The sequence below is a fragment of the Ascochyta rabiei genome, chromosome 12 (assembly GCF_004011695.2).
Source record: "Ascochyta rabiei chromosome 12, complete sequence".
NCBI lineage: Eukaryota > Fungi > Ascomycota > Dothideomycetes > Pleosporales > Didymellaceae > Ascochyta > Ascochyta rabiei.
In genome coordinates, this window is record NC_082416.1 from 969,580 (window position 1) to 992,491 (window position 22,912).

Below are 22,912 nucleotides of genomic sequence, written 5' to 3' on the forward strand. Positions count from 1 at the left end.
TATAAGCCTAAAAGGTTAACTTTAAATGCTGTTAGACTATACTGGTCCACTATGCGACCTAGACCTAGGTACTTCTAGTTAAGCTTTTTCTTAGGCCTTGTTAACCTAATGTGCTAATTTAACACTATTACTTAATTACCTATTTTAAACGTATGTGCTAAGCGTTTCTTATCTATATATAATTTCTAGTATTTGTTTACAGTAATAATTTTCTTCTTACATTCTTGTTACAAAGTAATAACCTTACTAGCTACTTGTGCCTCTAGAGGTAATTCCCTAACGCTATAAGGCATACTAGGCTAGTTAGGACTAATAGGATCTATACTGTAGTATACTCTAAACAGCGTAGTGCCTATAGTTATATATATACTATTATTATATATAAACTCTGCAACTAATATCTATAGGCTCTAATTATCTTATTCTAGGCAATAATAGCACTATAGGTACTGTTTAAGTGTCTAATTCTGTCTTTTAGTCTGCCTATCCATCTATAGATAATAAGCAGAAGTTAATACCCTCCTTAAGTTTAAGTAGTGTTAGAAAGTGTCTTAGTGTTTAGCCGCTATAAGTAGGCCCCTATCTAAGATTATCCTCTTTAGGACACTATATAGGCGTATTACCTCTCTTATCTAGGATTAAGCTAGGTCTGTGCTCTCCTAATCAGCTCTAGCTAGAATGTAGTAAGCTATTTTAGTAAGTCTACAGACTATAACTAAGATAGCGTTGTATACCTAGTAGCTTAAGTAACTTAGAAGTAATTCTATAATAAAATCTATAGTAACCTCTTTCTAGGCTGTATTTAGAGGAGATAAGGGTGCTAGGAGACCGTATAGCTTGTAACGCGCTAGCATTAACTTCTTACACACTAGGCAGTCCTTATAGTAGTCTCTTACATTTTTTCTTATTCCTTTCTACTTATAGTAGTGTTACAGCTTTTCTATTGTCTTCTTGCCTCTAAAATGTCCTCTAAGTAGATCGTCATAGCATTCTTAGAGCGCCTTAGACTTTTCCTCAGGAGTAGTTAAGTGCTTTAACCTCTTGTTGCCTACAACAGGCTGTTCTAGCCTATCCTAGTCCGTTTTGCTATTGTATCCCTTAGAGGTTGCCTCTAAGTCTAGTTTAACTATAGACTCTTCCTTATGGTTGTGTAGGTCCCTAGTTGTAGTACTTTCCTTTACTTAGAAATTCTAGAGGGCTTTAACAACTTCTGATTGTTCTTTAGACCTTTAGGATGCCTATGTTGTAACAGCTAACACTAGGAAATTGTTCTTTCCTTAAGAGGTAAGCAAGTCTTAAAGAGGCTAAACAAAGGCTTTGTTATACTTTAACAAAGGTTTCTCTATCTCTACTCTATAGTCTAGTTGCCTTAAAGGTCTATCTGTAGGATTAGTAGTCCCTAGTTGATATATAAGGATAAAATTAAACTAAGTTAGGGCTAGATAGGATTAAACCTGGTAATAGTTAAGGGTTTTATTCTCTATAAACTACTTTAGGTTCTTATAGTCTGTAAGGACCTTAAAGTGTATACCTTTAAGGTAGTGGCGCCAGTGTTCTAGGCTCTTAATAATGGCTAGCAGTTCTTTGTTATAAGTATTGTAATTGTATTCCACTTAGATTAATTTACAAGAAAAGAAACTAATTAGCCTCTATTAACCTATTCTAACATCTTCTGGTACATATTAACTCAGTATGCCTAAGATCGCGCCACCTAACACGTCTACCTCTACTCTTGTTTTCCTATAAGGATTAAAGTAGGAGAGTATAGGTACTTAGGTGAAAGCGTCTTTAAGTTTCTAGAAAGCAGATCTGCCTTTTTCGCTAATGTTAATTTTCTGGCTTTCTTCTCTCCTTATTGCTGGACCTCCCCTAGCGGATCCTGGGGTTTTGTAGGTTATCTTAGTTAATAGTAAAGCTAATTTAGAGAAACTGTAGATAAATTGTTAATAGTAGTTTATAAAGCTAATAAATACTTAAATATCCTAGACTGTTTGTAGTTGTGGCCACTCCTAGATTGTTTTCACCTGTTCTAGGTTAATACTAACTCCTTTAGAGCTAATTACGTATCTAAGATACTCTATACGTTAAGTGTACTACTTATACTTACTAAGTTTAATGTATAGCTTAGACTTACGTAGTCTCTGTAGTACATCCTTTACATACTGTATGTAGGTTTCTTTTGTCTCTAAGTAGATTAGGATATTGTCTAAATAGACAATGTAATATACGTTAACTAGTCCTGTAAGAGCATAGTTAATATATACTTAAAACTAGGCAGAGGCATTAGTTAGGCTAAAAGGTATAACTATATACTTATATTGTCTGTATCTAGTATAGAAAGTAGTCTTCTACTTATCTCCTTCTACAATACAAATCCTATAGTAGGCCTCTCTTACATTAAGCTTAGTAAAATACCTTGCTTAAGAGAGCCTCTCTAGTAACTCTGTAATTAGAGGTAGTAGGTGTTAGTTCTTAACTGTAACCTTATTAAGGCCCTAATAGTTAATGTAAAGTCTTAGGCTACTGTCTTTCTTCTTTACAAAGAGTATAGGTGCCCCTACTAGAGACTTTAAGTAACATATCTATCCTCTTGCTATATACTCCTAAAGATAGTTTTAAAGTATCTCTAGCTTAGTTACTAAGAGGTTATATAATAGTTAGTAAGGTAGAACACTATTAGGTGTTAGAGTTATAGACAGATTGTGGTGGCTATGCTCTAGGAGACTCTTAGAGTCCTCCTCTAAGCCTACATCTGCAAACTCTGCATATTCTGGAGGTAAATAACCTATAGTGTCATCTTCTAACCCTCTATAGCCTACGAAGTTAATAAGGTACGCGTAGACGTCCGTATTAGGTTCTCTTATACTACTCTTAAACTGCTTAGCGTCTTCTATAGCTACTTTAGTAAACAGGATAACCTTATTGTCCTTGTTCCTCTAAAAGAGTATGCGTCTAGTAGCGTAGCTAATTCTTAGATTAACTATATTAATCTAGGGTAGACCTAAGTACACTAAGTATCTTTAGAGGTCTGTTACTATAAATAGTACTTAATAGGTCTTTTTATGCCTATGTGAATTAGTAATAGTTATATCTACTGTTGTGGTACTATACACTGTTAATTTACCCCTATCTACGCCTTCTGCTAGCAGCTTAGGTAAGGGGTCTACTTAGAGCTCCTGTTCCTTTGCTAGAGTAGCTAACATTAAGTTTAGCTAGGAACCTCTATTAATTATAGCTTCTATAGGCTTAGAGGATTAAACTGTGCACTGCACAGTTAACAACTAAGAGGGATAAGAGTAAAGGGCTCCCCTTAATTTCCCTAAGTCCCTTATTTCCTAGTTTAACGTAATATAGGCGGAAAGGTATAGGATTAGTCTTTCTACCCTTTCCCTTTTCCTAAATTAGTGTTTAAGCCTTCCTTAGATTCCACTAAGGTGTCCTTCTGGTTAGCTGTGTCACCCTTGTCCTTTAGAGGGCTTTAGCACTTAGCTGCAGTATAACTAAACTTTCTGCAGTTATAACAGGTCTAACCCTTGCCCTTATCTTAGGTGCTAGTAGTTCTGTGTGCAGACAGCCTGTTATAGCCTCTATTAGCCTATTTTTGTTTCTTTAGGGGTTTTTCTAATTCCTCTACCTCTTCTCTCTTGTTGCTAGCCTTTTATGGCCACCTCTTTGCAGGAGTAGCCTTTAATTCTTTATCTAGGTTCTTTCTGCAGTAGATAACGTTTGCATGTTCTTCTATTATTAGAAGGTTACTTCGTCTATTAATAGGGAGTAGAAATAGATCTCTCTAAATGTCTTTATGTAGAGCTAAGATATACTCTATTACTTAGAGTTCTAGGGTTTAAGCTAAGCCTAGTTCTTCCTATAAGGGTTAAAGGGCATCTAGCAAATCTATAGGTAACTAATTTAGCTTCTGTTAGATTCTCTTAAGAGTCTTGTAGGCTTGTTTTTTTTGTTCTAACAGCGTTCCTAGGGCATTTAACATAACAGCTTTCAGTATTTCCTAGGTAGGTAGCTAGGATAGAGAACTAGTCTGTTCTGTTGTATAATAGGATTTCTATAGAGTCTTAAGTGGCTTAGAAAGGTATATTATCCTAAAATCCACCTTCTAGCTCTCCTTTGTAAAGTTAATTAGTAAGTATAGGAAATACAATTTACAGTTATGTTCCTAGTAGTTGTATTCTGCTCTTAACTTCTTGTTGTATCTTTGTAGTAGATCTAGCTTTAGAAGGTTGCCTAATAGACCTAAGGATGTTTTTATAAGGGTCCTAAGTAGAGTTATGGTTAGAGGGAGTACTAATGTGTCTCCTAACTTATATTTAGCCCTTAATTAACAGAGTTAATCAATCTTACTTTGCCTCTAGGTTCTTTTTAACCAATTGCGGAGATCTGCTAGTTCTTAGTCTGTTAGAGAACATAGTGTAGCGTTCTGGACCATTATAGGTGTTTATGGCCTAGGAGGAGTTAGTAACTGTCCTCCTAGTCTCTGCTTATTTACTCCACCTTTAGCTAGACTAGAGTTCTCTGCAGCGTCTCCTTTAGCAGAGGGAGGTTGGCTTTAGATGCAAGCGGTAGCAGAGTCTTCCTTAACAATAAATCCAGAGGGCACTGGTGTACCTAAGGGTTAACTGCTTTTAGACTAGCTTACTTATTGGCTCTGTTGTCTAGTCTGCATTTTAACAACGTGTATTAGGGAGCGATTTAAATATTAGGATCCCTTTCAGGAAGGGTGGCACGTTATTAAGCACTTAAAGATAGAGAGTGTAATTGCAGGTTATAGATAGACAAATTGCTCCTAAGTAATTAGAGCAATCTGGCCAGGTTATATAGATACGCCACCCCTGCTCCATTTACCAGGTCTTTAGTCTTCGGTCTTAGTGCGGAGCACCTAGGGACTAGGGACCTAACAGTAGGGTATATTAGTAGTTAAGGCGTATAGAGGAGTAGAGGTAATATATAGATAGTAGACAAAGAGGGCTTATTATAGGCTTTAGGCTATATAGCTATAGACTAGGTTTTAATTCTCTAGGTTAGGTTAGCATAAAGAGATAGACGCTTTAGATAAGAACCTACTATTAGGCAACAATTATATCTAGTAACCTTAGTCTTAGACTTCCTAGTTACAGCCTTCTTAACTCCTAACTTCTAGCTGTGCTTGTAGTGTTAAGGTAGCAATAGGAGCTCTAAATAGTTAAAGCTCTAGTAAGGGTAAGATTGTGGTATATAGGAAAGCATATTATTAAGATATTAGATAGCTTTAGGTAATAATAGTAGTTTAGTACGGGTAGGGACAGGAAGATTTAGCTAAGGTAGGGCGTCCTACTATGCTGCAAGCGTTAGTTAGCTACTAGAGTCTGTAGGAGGTACTAGCGCAGATCTTAAACTCTAGCAGCTAACTAACGCTTGCGCTAGTAACTCTTACAAACTCTAGCAGCAGCTATTCTTATCCTACTTAAATATTACTCTTAGATCTAACTTACGCCTATAATTCTAGCCTATAAGACCTGTCCTACTCCTCTATTAACACTATAACCTACACCTGCGTATAGTACAAACTAACCTTATTAGCCTATCCTACACATCTAACCTTATACCTGTTACTGTTCTTAGGGCCTATAGGCGTATAACTAGTGTCTGTTAGAAGATTATAAGCACAGATAAACTAGATATAGTTAAAAGTAACCTAAGTCCTGTCTAAAGTCCTCTAGACCCTGTTGTACTTAACAGGCTAACCTAGGTCCTATCTAAAGTCCTCTAAAAGCTGTTATACTTACTAGGCACTAAGTCTACTATTAGTAGTAAGAAGGACTTACTCTAGTCTGCTAAGTAAGAGAGACACTAACTTCTATATAAAATTAATTATGTCTATCTCCTAAGACTTAACCTAAATAGTAGAGTTATTATGCTAATTATAACCCTTATATACAACTATAGCATACTCCTATAGGTTAATATTATTAATATTAATAAAGCTAGTATCCTTAGTATTATTAATAACAGGTATATCTCTAATAGCAGATTAATAGATGTACTTAGCGTTAAACTAATCTACTTATACTTCTAGTTTATGCATACCCTTAGCACAGATGTCTAGAGATGCGTATATAGGTAACCTAGGAAGTTAATTACTACTCTATTTAGTAGACTATCTGTAAAAGTATAATATCTATACTAATAGGAATATATCTTTAACTACAGATAAAGAGGTGTAGGCCCTAAACGCTTACTTGCTAAACTATCTCTTAATATAATTACGTACTAACTAAACATAGGTGTTATAAAGAGTAGTCTGCTTAAACACTACCTTAATATTATAAGTAGAGTTCTTGTTGTTCTGTAGGTTAATCTTGCAAGCACAGTTAAGGTGCTTAAGTAACAAGTTAATAGGCTTAAAAGAGTTACTAAAGCCACACTAATTAACTAAGCTAGATATAAGGATTATATGCTAAAGCACGTCTATATTAGCAGGTAAGAGCAGCTACTAATAGTACAGCATCTTACGCCTGTAGTTACTCTAGCTAGCCCTAAAGAACATAATTATAAGCAGGTTAACTACATGTTAGAGGATGCTAATATTGCTATACTTTACTGCGCGCTACGCTGGCAAAAGGGTAGGGGGTACCCTGGGGTTGGGTAGGGGTTGGGTACGGTCTGCACGGACCAGGGGTAGGGGTAGGGTAGAGGTAGGGTCCACATAGGGTAGGGGTAGGGTAGGGTCTACACGGATGTTAGGTAGGGGTAGGGTAGGGGTACCTCTAGCGTAGGGTAGGGGTAGGGTACAGTCCGCACGGACCAGAGGTAGGGGTAGGGTAGGGTAGAGTTTAGGGTAGGGTCTGTAGGGAAGAGGTAGGCCTAAGTAGGGCCCGTAGGTGTCAGCGTCCAACTCTTTAACTAAAGCAGTTATTGTAAAACTTTGTACTACAGAAATATAGAATAAAACAAGCGCTTTTACACGGTCTATATACTGTAAGATTCTGATTAAAACTAGTATAGCTAGAGCAGTTCTTACGTAGGCCTACACTGTAACAACCTAGGACTTACACAACAACTGCTGTAACTCTATTAGTTTTAATTAGAATTTTACAGAATATGGACTGTTTAAAAGCGCTTGTTTTGCTCTACATTTCTGTAGTACAAGGTTTTGCAATAACTGCTTTAGTTAAAGAGTTGGACGCTGACACCTACCCTACCTAACCCCTACCTAACCCCTACCTAACCCCTACCCATACCCTATGTAGACCCTACCCTACCCCTACCTGTACCCCATATGGACCCTACCCTACCCCTACCCTCTTAGCATAGAATTAGCGTAGGTAGGGGTAGGGTAGGGTAGGGGTACATCACGTGATGTACCCTACCCCTACCCAACCCCTACCCTTTTACCACCGTACTGCGCGCTGTACTGTTAAGAATAACTTAGTCTCTTATAGGAACTAACACATAGTAACAAAGTTAACATTAGTAGTATTTTTTACCTAAGTTAATCTAGCAAATGCAGTGTTCTAGACGTCCTTAACTAACTCTAAGAACTAGGTAGCTATAAGCTTCTAGATGGCAGTATAGAGGTCCTCCTTCTAGCTGTAGATATTAACGTTAATGTTAAGGCACCTAGCTTGTTATATAGCACTGTAGAACAACGTAGTTATATAGGTAGTAAATCCCTATGCAATAATAGGCTCTATAAGATAGTACTTTACGTTCTCTTTACTATTCTATAACCTGTTCTATAGCAAAGCATTACTATACACTGTGTAAATATTTAACTCCTCTACTACTACTATGCTGTAAGTGCGTATAATAGTGTATAGCAGATTTATCTAGATATAGAACTACACAGAGACCCTAAGGATCTACTCTTAATAGTTGTAATCCTGCTAAGTATACTGTTGTTTGTTTTATACGCTTTAGATATAATATACTATAAGCTAGTTACTATATATAAGAAACAGCTAGTTTATAAAATTACTTCTTAGTGTAATGTTATTGTCTTTAGTTAGCCCTAGCTGTTTAAGGAAGATGCTATTATAGACCTAGTATATCCCTTTAATAGTTCCTTTATTTACTATAATACTAGCAAATTGCTAGAACTAAGTCTTTAATAGCAGTAGTAGACTCTATAGTAGAAAGGATAGTAGTATGTCCTTGTAGTCCTTAAACACCTTAAGAATAGCAGAACTATATAGGCGCTAGACAGCCTTAAAGATAAAGAACATTAAGATATTATAAGTAAAGCTGTTACTAGTATAGAGACCTAGGCTAGTAATAATGTTATTAAACTCTAGTAGTATAGACTAGTTGTGCATATCCTAGGTTAGGCTACTTACTAGTAGTTAGTTACATATAACCTATATAGTGTTAGTAAAGAAATAAAACTCTATAGTATAGCTAACCTGCTTATAGCGCTTATAATTAGTAAAGTTAATATTATTATAAATAGTAACAGCTTATTAGTTTAAAGCCTAGGCCTAGAGGAGCTTCTAGTATAGAATTAGCCTAAATATTTAGTTATATAGACTAGACTACTGTTAGTAGATATATAAGATAGACTCTAGCAAACTCTAGCAGTAAGATAGACTTAAGTAAACTCTAGTAAACTCTAGTAGACTTATATAGGCCTTTTAGATAAAAACAGGCTTATATATGTCTCTCTAACTCTAGCAGACTTATACAGGTATAGCCTAGGAAAGTAAGATAACATACCTTAGTATATTCTTTAAGCTTTTTTATCTACTTAAGTCTAGTATAGTATAAGTAATATAACCCTAATCTATACAGCATCTAAACTACACACTATAGTACTTCTAACCCCTAAAGATATAGATCTATAATAGTTAGTATTATGTCTAATTCTTGTCTTATATAAAAGAAGTATACTATACTAGTAATAGAGACTAATTATTTATTAACTGTAATATAGTCTTTAGCAGCAGCGTATAAGGGTTAGTAGGCGTAATAGTTTACTATTAGAACCTACAATATGCTGTACTACTAAGAAGTATAAGTCTTAATAGTCTAAATAGCAGTAGCGTAGTTAATTTAATTAGGTGTAGTGTCTAAAAACCTAAATTTGCTAAATAGCTTTCTTATAATTAGGTGCTCTAGTTCTAACCTAATACTGTCTGCAAACCTTATATTATTACCTAGAACATCCTTCTTTCTAAAGTGTTTAATTATATAATTAAGGATATTATACTACTAGGTATATAATTAGTACTTAGTATAGCACACCTTAATAGTCTATTAATACTCTATTAAACTAACCTAGACCTTTAGAAAGTTATTAAATAACTAGCTAATGCTTTATAACGTCTAAAGGATCCTTTTTAACTTTGTCTTTATTCTAATATATCTACGTTGTCTTAGTATACTAGCGTTAGCTCTATTATTACTATCTAATAAAGAATTAGAGCTGTCCTAAGGCGTAAGTTTAGTAGAATTATTAAGTTATAGGGTTAGTAATAATATAGACTTACTAGTAGGGCTATACTAAGGTAAAAATATGTTAGTTAGTACGTTAGAAAGTAGGCTAGTAGGTAGTATCTTAATATGTAGTAACAGCTAAGGACGTATAGCTAGGTTTTCTAAGTTATATATAAATAATATCTTAGGGTCTTAAAACTAATTTATGTATAAAACTAATATAATTTAATAGTATTAGTAGTAATAACTATAGGGTAAAAGATTGCTACTTACACTCTATAAACGCAAAATTACATCCTATACATTACTAAACTAAAAACTCTTAGACACTCTATAGAGCTTTGCCCTACTCTGCCTCTACGTCCTCTAATTAGCTGCTAGAGTTTGCGTAACTTTGCTAGACCTTGCTAGAGTTAGCGTAACTTTGCTAGAGTTTATTAGAGCTAGGTTAGACGCTAAGAAGCTCTGTAGGGCGGATGTGGATGAGATAACGTATTCATTGGCTACAGCGTCTGCAAGTCGATAGCCTGGCTGTGGGTAAATCCTCCCCGATCTCGGAAGATGTCTCTACCCACTTGGCGGGGGGACATTGCAAAAACAACGTGAAGCATCCAGTGCGCGACGACTGCGTTGAGTACTTTGTTGGGGTGAGCCTTTACCCGTAGCTGTCAGCCCTCCTCCAAACCTCTCCACAGCACTCCACAAAGCGTGTGTCTCCGTTGGAAAGGGATTCCGTTAGATTGTAGAGCAAGAGCCTTAATATAGCCAGCGTCTGGTCAGGACTTGCTCCGTCCCTCTGTCACTCTCCCCGTGAAGAGCTCTGTCTACCATTGGAACCCGTCCACCACGACCATTCGTCATCACTGAAACCATGACAATGTCCACGGCAACGACAGCCACAACGCAGCAGACGGCGGTGCCAGACACCTCAAGTGTTGAGCGTCATGGATACCTGTTCGGCTACCCTATCGCACACTCCATGTCGCCGTTATTTCACAACACCGTATATGCAGACCTTGGCCTGAACTGGAACCAGTTCTATCTAGAGTCGACAGACATGGAGCTGTTCCTAAGAGTCAGGCAGGACCCAAAGTTCTACGGTACGTGTTGAGGTCTTGCAACGCCTCGACGTTCAACACTGATTGACCTCGTAGGCGCGTCGGTGACTATGCCACACAAGATGGCAATTCTTCCACACCTGGACGAGATCACAGAAGAGGGCAGGGAGGTCGGTGCGGTAAACACACTCTTCCTCAAGGAGGATCCCACAACTGGAAAACGGATATTCTGCGGCACCAACACCGATGTTGTCGGCGTACGAGATGCTTTCGTCTGCAACGTCAAGGATGCCGCGGCAAGCTATGAAAACCGGCCAGCCATGGTGGTGGGAGGCGGTGGTGCGGCCCGGAGCGCAGTCTACGCGCTAAGAAAGTGGATGAAGGCTAGCAGGATTTACCTTGTCAATCGCGACCGCAACGAGGTCAAGGCAGTCATTGACGAATGCACAGCGAGGGGATTCGGCGACTCGCTTATCGACGTATCGACCGCTGCGCAAGCCGAACAACTCGAGGGGGTTGGTGCAATCGTGGCATGCGTGCCAGACTTCCCACCCAAGACAGCCGAGGAGAAGGAGGCAAGAGCCGTGCTCGAGACCTTCCTGAACAAGCCACACAAGGGTGCGATCCTAGAGATGTGCTACCATCCCTCGCCATGGACGGAAATCGCCGGCATCAGTGAAAAGGCTGGGTGGCAGCTCATCCTGGGCACGGAAGCTATGATTTACCAGGGCCTGGAGCAGGACAGGTACTGGACAGGCAAGTCGGTATCTGAGCTGCCCAAGGCAAAGGTCCAGGCGGTCATCGCGGCCAAGCTGGCTGAGGCACGACACTAGCGGCTGTGTATAAAAGTAACTTCTCGTTCTGCTTCTTTCGGAACTTCATAGACGTATCTCATGCTGTAACTAACGCCGAATCATGCTGTGCCACCAGCCGCACCTTTACAGCGCGACAGTCGCTGGCTGGGGCCTTCGCACTCCAGGCCAGGAACGAACTGTACATCAAGACTACGACTGCCGTTTGCAGGCGCTGGCGCGCTTGGTTGGTCTTCCTGCAAGCCAGGGGCGCTGCAACACATGTCACTCACATCAACGTGGGCTTGACGAACGCAGCCGGGCCGTCAAACGGCGATCCGGATGTGGGTAATTATTCCGAGTCGCGTTCGGTTAGTCAGATTTCGATTAGTCAGACAGGGCTTGGGCGCGGCACGCGTGTTGGCTGGGAGCGTATCCGGTGCGTCCATGTGGATGGGTGGATGGGTCAAGCTGTCGCCACATCAAGCGGTCCTCACTCACGGACGGGTAGCATCCATCTCCGCTGCGCGCGATCTAAAACCTAGGCCCTAAAACCTAAAACCTAAACCCACCGGACAAGACGCTTCTGCCGGGTCATATCAACTTGCCGTTCCGTCCATGCCAGGAAGCTAGGTCAGAACGGCCCAAGCATGCAAATCATAGATCTTAGGTGCGAGGACAGTGGCGATCTAGCCTCGCCCTGTCTGGACCTGGACCTGCAGAGCGCTGCGGGGCGAAAATAATCGCAGACTGTGGAGCGCAGACGTCGCGCAGCTGCTCGACATCTTCTACGCCCTCGTGCTTCCGTGAGTTCGGTGACAACTCCTGCAGAGCGTGGAGCCTGAGGTGGTTGCCGCCTGTTCCACCCCGCACTTGTCGACATGAGTCGACCGGCGTCGCGCATCAAGCCCGTCTCGGAGAAGAAGAGAGAACGGGAAGTGCTTCAGTATGTTTCTGCCTACCGCGACCTACCGCAGCTCGACGAGCTGGGCCCTGAGCCAGAATCGTGCTCCCTGCCTCCTAGTTACCATGCGCAGCCCTCTTCAGACTCGGCCCTCACTGCGCTGGTCCAGCTTGCAGCCCTGCGCATGGGCGCGCAGCGTGCCTTGGTCTCGCTGATAGACGACACGCATCAGCATGTCCTGGCCGAGGCGACGCCTCGCTCCTCACTGCGCGCAGTCGCCGAGGGCAAAGCAGATGCACCCAACCCTCTGTGGCTCGGGAGCGTCAGCATCCCACGAAGTTGGGGTGTATGTGAGCAGGTCCTGGAATTCATCCCTGCAACACTCGCCGCCGCAGAGGCAACGTCGGTCGTCGTCAACAAAGATCTCCACGACAGCGAAAGACACGCAAGTCGCACCTACGTCCGCCATGGCCCACGTCTACGTTTCTATGCTGGAGCAGCACTCGTGAATCCAAGAGGCGCCGTCATTGGCGCCCTTTGCGTCTTGGACGATGAACCGCGACCTTCGGGCGTCGCTGACCAAGACGTGAGATACCTCGAGGACCTTTCGGCCGCTGTTGTTGAGTACTTGGGCACGTATACCGTGAGAGACCGATTCAAGCGCGGTGAGAAGCTCACTCGAGGCCTCATTTCCTTTGCAGAAGGCGCATCTGCTCTACTGCCACTCGCCAGCATCGACCAGCTCGATCCAGACGATCCAGAAGATTCACACTCGTCCTCTGCGGCAACATCAACAACATCAACGACAGGGTCCGATGCTGACTCACACACTGCGCACGATACTTCGGCGGAAAAGCATCCTCCATCACAGGCCCACGAATCGAATCGCTCTTTAACACAACCATCACAGGCCGACTCCCAGGAATCTGGCCAGGGCTCTTCGCGGCCAAACCTACAGCGCTTCTCCACTGGCTCGGATACTGTACGAGCCGGTTCTACTCGCAACACATCGTTACGAGCGCTGCAGGATACTATTCTGCCTACGAACGCAAAATCAATGTTCGCACGAGCGGCGAATGTCATGCTGGCATCCAGTAGCCTAGACGGAGTCCTGATTCTTGATGCATCTATCGCAGCAACTGGGCATCGCCAGCATCCGGCAGCCCCGGAGCGCGAACGTACAAATGGGAGCCTTTCAGATGCTACCGAATCCGCCGGAGCTCATTCAAAGTCGGAGTCAAGCGAGGAAAGCAGCAACAACAGCAGCAACAACATGAGCGCAGGTTCGTCTTCATCGAAAAAGTGTCAAGTTCTTGGAGCTGCGCCATCTAGACCGGTTATAAACCCAGATGGCACACCGGGAGTTGGGTCTCTTACCGAGAATAGCCTCGCCCGATTGTTGCGCGAATACCCTCATGGAAAGGTGTTCAACTACACAACCATGGGTGTTTCCATGTCTTCGACAGATGACTCGTCTTCGAACAGGAGCTCACGCGAAGAACTGTTGCCCAGTAGAGATGACACACGTCCCACAGCGAGCCGCAGACACGATCGTGCATCTAGAAGTTCGAAAGCTATATCTGAATTACTTGTAGGCGCACGAAGCGTGGCCTTTGTGCCTTTCTGGGACTATGAAAGATCGCGTTGGTTCGCTGGATGTCTCTGTTGGACTAACAACGCAGATCGGCTGCTCTCAGTGTCCGTGGACCTGGCCTACTTCACCATTTTCAGCCACTCAATCATGCGAGAATTGTCACGACTGGACGCCGTTGCACTGAATCAACAGAAAACTACTTTTGTGGCTTCTATCTCGCACGAACTTCGCTCGCCTTTGCACGGCATACTGGGGACGTTGGAGTTCATCAAGGACACTCCACTGGACACTTTTCAGACCAGCATGTTGAATTCACTGAATTCATGTGGCCAAACTCTTCTCGATACGATCAATCACGTCATGGATCACTCCAAGATGAGTGAGACAACGAAGAATGTTTCCACAAGACGACTCAAGAATACAAAAACCGTGCGACTGTCATCCAAACCTCTCAAAACACGACGTCTGCGAGATCCAGCATTTGATCTGGGCATAGCCACCGAAGAAGTTGTGGAAGCTGTCTTTGCTGGATCCTCGTACCTCCCAATCATGAGTTCAAAGAACGCACCTTTATCTCCAACAGAATCAGCATCTGCTCCCAGTCATACCGAGCAAGCCGACGTCACAGCGAAACGCAAGACTTGCTACATCGTACTGGATATTGCACCTGAACAGGACTGGGTGTATTGCTTCCCTGTAGGCTCTTGGAAGAGAGCAGTTATGAAGTATAAACTGCTGCCAGAATCTATTCTTTTCACATGTACTGACCTCATCGCAGCCTTTTCGGCAATGCCATCAAATACACAGCCACCGGGCATGTGACCATTTCGCTCCGTGCTACAGATGTTGCCAGAAGTACTGGCTCTGCGACAACAATTACGTTTACTGTCACGGACACAGGAACTGGCATGAGCCCTGCTTTCCTCGCAAATAAGGCATTCCAGCCATTTTCACAGGAAAACCCACACAGTTCGGGAATTGGTCTAGGACTTAGCATTGTCCGGCAGATTATCGAGACCCACGGTGGCAAAATCGAAATCACTAGCGATCATTCCTCGGGCACCCACATTACTGTTAAACTCTCTTTGGTTAAACCGGAGGCGGCAAAGGCTGCTCTGCCTCAACGAGACGAATACATCTCGTGGTTGCCGCGCTTGAAAGGCCGCAAGGTCTGTATATTGTGCCGGCCCGAAACCAATCAGGACATTGTAGATGAGCCACAAAACGCCGAGGGTCTTTCTAAACTCACTCATGCTTTGACCACAACACTGGCCGATCACTTGAAGATGGATGTTGCGCAAACAACAAAGTGGGAAGGTAACGATGCTGATATCGTCATTTGCCCAGAGCCATCATTCGATTATCTCGCCTCTGTCAGGCATCAAAGGGTCAACGTCAAAGCCTCAAAAGCAGCAGTAACTATTTTTGTTGCGCTGGACGCACTTGAAGCGTCGACCCTTCGTTCAGATGTTCGTGTTAAGAACAAGGAATCGGTAGTGGAAATCATGACCCAGCCGTTAGTCGAGCCTTCACTCAGTGTTACCTGTCTTTCGCTTACCACTAGTCAGACTCGGACCCTACAAGCTAGCTTATGTGCTGAATAAATGTCTCGACCGATTCGAACATCCGGACGAGAACGTACAACCAGCTTCCAATCCCTCTCCTGTTTCCACGCCTAATTATCCACAGCCAACACACACCGAACAGCAGACAACCATCTCCCCCCGTCTGGTAGAGATGCCACCACTCCTGGGACAGCCTCACTGGGCCGAGACAGACTTCTCACAGTCCTCATCAGTACCAGCGGATTCCTCAAATAGTCCAACACCAACTATCCGAACACCGCTTATCGAACAACGTACGCTTCCAATCCGCCCAAAACTTACTATACCAAGCAGGTCAAGCAGCAACTCATCTAGAGTCCTTATCACAGACGATAATGCAATCAATCGAAGGGTCAGCATACCGCTACTAATGCGCTAGCTTAACGTCCTGCTAACAATTGCACTACAGCTTCTTATAGCTTTTACGAAGAAGTACAATCTTGAATACACAGAAGCTGAAAACGGCCTCGAAGCACTGCGCGCATATCAGTCAGCCCAGGTGCAGTTCGACGTCATTCTGATGGGTGAGTTGCAATTCTGGTTGAAATTGATATATTGTCTCTAACCAGATCTTGCAGATATGTCAATGCCGGTCATGGACGGCATGTCAGCCACACGAGCCATACGACAATACGAACAAGAGTACAATGTTCCGCGCTGTTGCATCATCGCGCTTACAGGCTTGGCGTCTGCGAGCGCGAAGCTAGAGGCTTGGAACTCTGGCATTGATCACTTCATGACGAAGCCCGTCAATTTCAAAGCTCTTGAGAGGTTTCTCAAGAAAGAGGAAGCGAGGCGCGAGGAAGCTGCGAACACGCGTTCAACTTCTGCCCCGGCCGCGATTCCATACGAGGATTAGACAAAACGTCCCATGTGCGGAGGGTTTACATCAACCCCACAACGTTACCCTGTAGGCGTGTCGATATCGTCAAGTAAAACACTGGATTCTGAGATACACTACCTAAGAAACAATGTCTAGGAAGACGTGGTGCGAAGTAGCGACAGCGGTCGCCTGGCCGGGGACGGGTAGAACATATCGCGTCATCAACCTATCCGCTGGGCTGGAGATGGCGATACCTGCAAGAGAATTGCTCTTGAGAGGCTGCATTTGATTGACCCTGGCTGGTATCGTTCACTATGATTAACTCGTAGCACCTCAGCACACGAAACGATGGTGCTTTCTACTTTACAGAAGACCTTAATTGATGGTTTTTTCTCATCAAGTTGTTTGCCAACGGTCTGTTTACCTCTTGTTAGAGGGCTTTTGCATCATGCCTTTATCATCAACTTCCGATCTCCTCTCTTCTCCCGCCAATGGTTCGTACTCTCCAGCAGCCCCTCACATCCCCTCACAAGCCATCCCCATTTCCTCAGAAACGGCATCGTAGCTTCCCACGCCCCCGGGTCTGCTGCATCACCCCAAACAATCAGATTCGGCCTCACGTCCTGAGCCTCATCCACATCAAGGAGATCTGTGCTAATTTCGCCCTCTAGCTCGGTCCAACTCAGGCGCAGAATTGCGTCGCGGAGCTCGGGGAGAGGGAAGAGATCGATCCACGGTCTGTGCGGGATGGAAGTCTGCAGGGCTGTTGGCTGAAGCGACGGAGGTAGTTCTGCGTTCAGAGCTGAGGGTGGGATAGGACCCGTGCGGTTGAATGGTGATAGTGAGTCGAGGCCACATAACGACTTTGGAGTCAACTGCAGTGTCGAGGCGTTTTGCATCAGCGCGTGCAGCACGTTGAGTTGCACCACTGTGTGCAGCGCTGCTGGCCTAGGGGACCGGAGCATGTATTCTGTGTATGCGCGGCGGGCATAGAAGTCTAGACGGGCTTGCGCGCCAGGAAGCATGTTCTTGCATATCCGACCTGGGACGTAGTTCGCGGCCTGGGCACGGCTTATATGGATTACTTCGACATCGTGGGGGTATTCGTCTTGTGTTGTATAGGCGTCAGTCGGCGATGTAGTAGAAGAAGAAGCTTGCCGATGTTGCTGCTGCTGCCGCTGCTGCCGTTGCCTTCTTTTCCCTGTATTGCACGTGAATTCAGTCACTGAGACGAAGAAGGTCAAGAGAGGTACTGACTCCAACTCCTTTGAGCATGGCGATTCTGCAATCGTCGCCGAGTTGCCGAATCAGTCACTCCGGTCCAATCGTCTCTACGGCTAGTGGCTTCCAACTGCTGCGTCATCCGTTGCAGGACGATTGCGGATGATGCAGCCTCGTTCGAAGGTTCCATGCTGCAGCGACAGCGCTCAGTCACCATCAAGGCTGGACAGAAAACCACATCCGACGATCCGAGGCTTCAGGATATGCAGCTTGCTTATATGCATTGATGGTGAGAGTTGCTAGGGATCTTTGAGGGAACCGCGAAGTGCTTTGTCTGACCAATGACGTATGGCGTAGAGAAGCCATCCAATGGAGCTATAAGCAACCTGCATTAGCGCCTCCAGTAGTTCACTGCCTGTCCAGATCTTTGACTAAATGCGCTGCTTTCCACGGTAGGATCTCATCTCCATGTTTGGACTGACACTGGAGGCTCACCGAATTAAATTTTGTTCAAGGGAGATATATATCCCACCATGTGGGGAACTTCTGCCAGGTAAAGTCAGGATAGCCGAAGGTACGCCCATGAGGGATGGCAATATTTCTGCTGAATCATTGAGCTGTAGTATCTTGATACGGGATGTGTTACTTCTACCTATCCAACGAAGACCAGACAGTGCCGCTGCACGATATCGCTGCAGACGCCTGCTTACCTCAGAGAGCCGCGGCATTGCTCTCCAACTAGACATCTACAGAATCAAGAGATTGAGGTTATAAACACCCCAAAGGAGCCTTATCTTTACAAAGCCTAATCTGTAGTTATCGCCTCTTCTAGCTTGACTTACCTTTTGACTACTTTCGTCAGGATGTCAAAGCTCATAGTCGTCACGGGCATCACAGGAAACCAAAGGTGGCGGCGTCTCCGATATCTTCCAGGTCGACAAGAACTCTCGTATCCGCGCCATCCCCCGCGATCATTTGAAGTTGTCCGCACAGGACTGGGCACCACACGGTGTTGAGGACGTGGTGATGTGGACGATATTGAATCTTCGACTATCGTATTCGCCGGTGTCCACGCCATCTTCACGAGCACAGACTACTGCGAGCCATCAGCCCGAAGAGCAATGTGCTGAGATGGAGGTTCAGCATGGCAAGGACCTCGCACTTACAGCTATATCCCCAAAAGTGCAGATTGGCACACACCGAAGACAGCTGCAAAACCATCTCCCTCGTCTGGACTGGACCAGACACTCGTCCTCTAATCTAGAAGCTCGTTGAAGACGTGCAGCCTGGCACTTGATTACTAGAACACAGTTACATGATTAATTACCATTAGTTCATGGCGATCTACTTAGCGGTCTTAGGTAGGAAGCGCGCGGGCGATTAGGGAATCAACCAGGTCTTGGAACAGGAGTACAAGAAGTTCTCTAGAGGCGATGAGAACCATAAAATTTACCTTCTGCAAGTCTGGCAGATGCTCAGAGACTTTGGGTACGATGCTGGAGACGAGGATACCATCTACCCTGAAGACATTGGGGCGGAGGGGATGGCAAAGAGCTTGAAAGAGCACACAAGGCAGGAGCACTGGTCGAGGTTGATTTAAGGTAATTGAAACGATATCACGAACGCTAAGTACAGACAGTTTCACAACCTTAACTGTCAACATTTGCTGCCGTGTCAGCAACCTCAGCAGCAGTCTTCGCAGCCTCGGTGTCATCGTTTCCTATGTTACCACTCCCAGCGACAAGGTCCTGAACGACCTTGTGAGTTCCAGCAGGACTGCCAGGCTCGGAGGCCAGCACCTTGCCATCTTTGTTCACCACGAAAACGCCACGTGTAGTTCCCTTAGGTGCCTTCTTCAGGCCGATTGCCGAGATGAGGGTCTGTCCGGGATCGCACAGCAGGTTGTAAGGGAGGTTCTGCTTGGTCTTGAAGGTGGTGTTCGCCTTAGGGCTGTCGTTGGAAAGACCGTAGATGCTGAAGCCAGTCGCAGTGAGGGTCGCATAAGAATCGCGGAAGAGACACGCCTGAGTAGTGCCTGTGCGCGTGTCAGCGGGGAACCTGGTAATGAGACGCGTCGACTCACATCCTGGCGTAGAGGCTTTGGGATATGTGAACAGCACAACGCCGCCCTTGCTCTCCTCTACGAGCTTTGCGAGCGTTGTCTTCTTCCCATCTTGGGTCTCGATCTCTGCACCAAAGTTGGTAAAGTCGATTGTGTCGCCGGCCTTGGGCGGACCAGACGAAGATGCAGCAGCAGCAGGCTTGGTCTCGCCGTTAACAGCCTCCTTCGCAGCCTCGACAGCGCCGGTTACAGCCTCGGTTACGACTGCTGTAGCTTCGGAGACAGCTTCGGTGGCCTGTTCTACGGCTGTTTTCTTGCTAGCAGACTTCTTGCCCTTTGGCGCAGACGCTTTCTTCGCTGGGCGCGCAGGGGCTGGAGGCGGCGTCTTCCGTTTGCGCAGCTCTACCATGTCGGAGATTTGGTCGCGTAGCTAGTGCGCGGACGTGTCAGTATCGTGATATCTTATCAATGCTGGTGGGAGGAAGATGGTTGATGCGCACGGATATAGAGGAGCTGGAGTTGCGCGTACCTAAATATAGGCGGCTCGACTGGCGCTTACCTGTTTGTGTGCTGTCTAACTACGAGCCCTTGTATGCGACCTGGGTGGTCTACAAAGGGTGTTGGACTCCGAACCAGAAGAACCGAGGATTCCTCCGCGGTGTTGCGGCCTTCCAGCCTCCCTCTTGGCACGCTGCACATCAATTTCGATATCAGGTGGATTGCATGAGCGTGCGTCTTTTATCTTGCAAGCCTCAGCTCCAGACCTGGGGTCGCACGCTCTCTTTAATTGGTTGCTGGTGGTATGGTAAGGAGAGGATGTCCCTATACGTCATAGCTTCCGCTCTAGTCTTCTTCTCTTGTGCGACTCTGAAGCTTCTCCAACTGCCAACATATGCGTTGAACGTCGAACTGGAGTTACTGCTCATAGAGAATGACTGTCAAGAATTATGCTACCCCGCGCTGCAGACGCTTGCGTGCCCTGGTTGTCTTCCCGCGGAGTACTAGCCAGTGAAACCAAAGGGCCTCCAGCGAGCAATGTTCCTAGATCAAAAATTGGCTTCAATATCTCTTGAACCTTGGGATTTTCTCTACCCACACTGGTTAGAAGCCAGTAGAAGCCGAGCGAGAGACTTTTCGGGTGGAGAACGTCCATCACCCATGGTTCTCTCTTCCAAACGTGGATTATGGATGTTCGGTACCACCGTCATTATCATCTCTGCTTGATATTTGGCTTGGCAGCCTGTTTCTTTTCTATAACTCCAACTCTTTGTCACTCTTTCTCAGTGTTCCACGCGGGATCACCATACCTTTCCATCTCGTGATGTTTCATCGCTTATTGAGTATGTTGTTTTCAAAGGACAGAGATAGTGCTCCAACAGTCTCCACTCAGCCTGGACAAGATGTCGATAAACCAGAACGATCGGACGAGCCTCAGATCGAGCGAGTCGCCACAGGGTCAGATATCGAGAGGTTTGTCTCTCAGCCTGCAGATGAAGATGTTTTCGGCAACGAAGACGGTGCTGAGATCCAATACAAGACATGTGATTGGTGGTAAGTCATGAAATCAGTCAGACTGTTCCTCCTTTACCCCTTTATAGACATATGTGGCTAACAGTGCGGCCAGGGAGACGGGTGTTTGTACGAACTCTTTTCTGGTTGAGTGCATGTTCCACCTAACACGGCATAGTAATGCTCGCTGAGAACGTATCCCTCGGCGTTCTTGCACTGCCACAAGCTCTTGCAATTCTTGGACTCGTCCCAGGTCTCTTGTGCATTTGCTTTCTTGGCCTGATAGCAACCTACACTGGATGGCTCATCGGCGAGTTTAAGCTTGCTTATCCCAGGGTACAATCTTTCGCCGACTGTGGAGAGCTTATTGCTGGGCCCATAGGAAGAGAAGTCATGGCTTCTGGCTCGATTCTGATCCTGGTATTTATTAGCGGTGCGCACGTATTAACTTTCGCCGTTGCTATGAATGCTTTGACAGGCCATGGAGCCTGCACAATAATTTTTAGCGTTGTTGGCATGGTTCTCTGCTTCGTACTTGGACTGTCAAGAACGTTTAAGAAAGTCAGCTACTTGTCTTATTTCTGTAAGTCTACTGTCGAAGGAGGAAGACTCGAGATTGACTGTAATAGCTTGCGCAAGTATCGTCCTGGCTGTCTTCATTGCTATGATCGGGATTGGCATTTCGAGGCCAGATGTTGGCAACATTCTTGCTGTTAGACCTGGTGTCCCTCTCGTCAAAGGGCTGGGACCAGTTCTGAACATCGTTTTGGCATACAGTATGAATCTCCTTGTGAGCTTGAGACAGACACAAGACTAACAAAGAATAGCTGGACATGTTGCTTTCCTGTCCTTCCAGGCCGAACTGAGAGATCCAAGAGATTTCAAGAAGGCTCTCTTTTTCGAGCAAGGTATCGCAGTCACGTTTTACATGACCATGTCAGCCGTCATCTATTACTACGCTGGTCCTCTTGTAACGTCTCCTGCACTCGGCTCGGCAAGCCCTATCGTCACCAAGATCGCTTTCGGCTTCGCAATTCCGACCATCATAGTTGCGGGCGTAGTCAACGGTTCTGTGGCCTGCAAGTATATCTACATTCGAATGTGGAAAGGAACCAACGTCGTCCATCAAAAGAGCTTCAAGAGCCTGGGTAGCTGGGTAGGAATTTGCGCTGTGCTGTGGGTCGTAGCATGGCTACTGGCAGAAGCCATCCCAAACTTCAACCTCTTGTTGGGTCTCATTGCCTCATTGTTTGGGTCGTGGTTTAGCTGCAAGTTGACATGCAAATTCAGTATATACGAATACATCGCTGACTTATCATAGATGCACTTCCCATGGTTATGTGGTTCTATCAACACAGGGGAGCTTGGTTCAAGAGCAAGTTGATGACCCTATGGTCGATCTGTAATGGAATCCTTTTCTGCCTTGGTGTCACCATTGTGAGTCATACAGAATCCTCTGGTCACCTGATCTGGCTAATGGACAACAGTTCGCTCTGGGTATGTGGGCTTCTGGTGACGGGCTTCATAATGGTTCTGGAGGTGAAGTGTTCTCCTGTGCAAACAATTGGTCACCAGTAAGCGCAGTGCTTAGGAGCGGAGAGTGAAGAGCGGGTGGTCAAACGCTTTTCAAGCATAAAGTCTCATAGTTCACATACAACACCCAAAAGCTTTCCTTAGATAGACCTTGTAGTGAAAGAAAGATTTGGTATGATGCAAGAACATGCTCCATAATCACGCGATAACGCGTCTGTGTTTTGCTGCTGTGGCCGGAACGCGCTTGTGATCATGTTATTGATTGTCGTCATCGCCACCTAACGTATTCAACGGGTGAGTCGGCCACACGGGCGAGTCGGCCACTCTGCCAAGACCACACCAACATTCTACCTTATAACGCAATAACTTAACAACAACATAAATCTACAC

The 22,912-nt window shown here is 44.9% G+C and overlaps 5 protein-coding genes across 6 annotated transcripts, besides 23 other annotated features; 3 read left to right on the forward strand and 2 right to left on the reverse strand.

Annotated features, from left to right (window-relative positions):
* Positions 1 to 4,849: part of a mobile genetic element that runs on past the window's edge.
* Positions 354 to 384: a tandem repeat.
* Positions 1,492 to 1,610: a mobile genetic element.
* Positions 1,495 to 1,610: a mobile genetic element.
* Positions 4,717 to 4,915: a dispersed repeat.
* Positions 4,913 to 6,605: a mobile genetic element.
* Positions 5,952 to 5,999: a tandem repeat.
* A 29-nt stretch (positions 6,606 to 6,634) lies between the features above and the next one.
* Positions 6,635 to 6,719: a dispersed repeat.
* Positions 6,720 to 6,766: 47 nt separating this feature from the next.
* Positions 6,767 to 7,193: a dispersed repeat.
* Positions 6,885 to 7,294: a dispersed repeat.
* Positions 7,183 to 7,221: a tandem repeat.
* Positions 7,295 to 7,308: 14 nt separating the features above from the next.
* Positions 7,309 to 7,338: a tandem repeat.
* Positions 7,339 to 7,353: 15 nt separating this feature from the next.
* Positions 7,354 to 7,381: a tandem repeat.
* Positions 7,382 to 7,391: 10 nt separating this feature from the next.
* Positions 7,392 to 8,609: a mobile genetic element.
* Positions 7,912 to 7,945: a tandem repeat.
* Positions 8,507 to 8,834: a dispersed repeat.
* A 57-nt stretch (positions 8,835 to 8,891) lies between these two features.
* Positions 8,892 to 9,240: a dispersed repeat.
* A 215-nt stretch (positions 9,241 to 9,455) lies between these two features.
* Positions 9,456 to 9,913: a dispersed repeat.
* Positions 9,507 to 9,557: a tandem repeat.
* Positions 9,634 to 9,670: a tandem repeat.
* Positions 9,914 to 10,294: 381 nt separating the features above from the next.
* EKO05_0007380 (Quinate/shikimate dehydrogenase (NAD(+))) lies at positions 10,295 to 11,314 on the forward strand (the record flags this gene model as incomplete). The annotated part of the gene is made up of 2 exons (XM_038943428.1): positions 10,295 to 10,523; positions 10,578 to 11,314. 2 exons carry the CDS (start codon positions 10,295 to 10,297, stop codon positions 11,312 to 11,314), a joined length of 966 nt encoding a protein of 321 aa, XP_038794003.1.
* A 492-nt stretch (positions 11,315 to 11,806) lies between these two features.
* Positions 11,807 to 11,842: a tandem repeat.
* Positions 11,843 to 12,153: 311 nt separating this feature from the next.
* EKO05_0007381 (uncharacterized protein) lies at positions 12,154 to 16,233 on the forward strand (the record flags this gene model as incomplete). 2 transcript variants are annotated; one of them, XM_059637025.1, is made up of 6 exons in its annotated part: positions 12,154 to 14,495; positions 14,549 to 15,286; positions 15,339 to 15,408; positions 15,460 to 15,726; positions 15,784 to 15,898; positions 15,953 to 16,233. In XM_059637025.1, the coding sequence occupies 6 exons, from the start codon at positions 12,154 to 12,156 to the stop codon at positions 16,231 to 16,233; spliced, it is 3,813 nt and encodes a 1,270-aa protein (XP_059493008.1). The 2 variants fall into 2 exon arrangements, with proteins under 2 accessions (XP_059493008.1, XP_038794002.1); XM_038943292.1 differs by having other exon boundaries at positions 15,339 to 15,726.
* Positions 16,234 to 16,643: 410 nt separating this feature from the next.
* EKO05_0007382 (uncharacterized protein) lies at positions 16,644 to 17,222 on the reverse strand (the record flags this gene model as incomplete). The annotated part of the gene is made up of 1 exon (XM_038947203.1): positions 16,644 to 17,222. The coding sequence occupies one exon, from the start codon at positions 17,220 to 17,222 to the stop codon at positions 16,644 to 16,646; it is 579 nt and encodes a 192-aa protein (XP_038794001.1).
* Positions 17,223 to 17,352: 130 nt separating this feature from the next.
* Positions 17,353 to 17,388: a tandem repeat.
* Positions 17,389 to 19,067: 1,679 nt separating this feature from the next.
* EKO05_0007383 (Thioredoxin-dependent peroxiredoxin) lies at positions 19,068 to 19,889 on the reverse strand (the record flags this gene model as incomplete). Its single annotated transcript, XM_038943271.1, has 2 exons — positions 19,068 to 19,453; positions 19,502 to 19,889. 2 exons carry the CDS (start codon positions 19,887 to 19,889, stop codon positions 19,068 to 19,070), a joined length of 774 nt encoding a protein of 257 aa, XP_038794000.1.
* A 933-nt stretch (positions 19,890 to 20,822) lies between these two features.
* EKO05_0007384 (uncharacterized protein) lies at positions 20,823 to 22,310 on the forward strand (the record flags this gene model as incomplete). The annotated part of the gene is made up of 5 exons (XM_038943336.1): positions 20,823 to 21,031; positions 21,105 to 21,118; positions 21,168 to 21,572; positions 21,619 to 21,765; positions 21,817 to 22,310. 5 exons carry the CDS (start codon positions 20,823 to 20,825, stop codon positions 22,308 to 22,310), a joined length of 1,269 nt encoding a protein of 422 aa, XP_038793999.1.
* Positions 22,311 to 22,801: 491 nt separating this feature from the next.
* Positions 22,802 to 22,912: part of a mobile genetic element that runs on past the window's edge.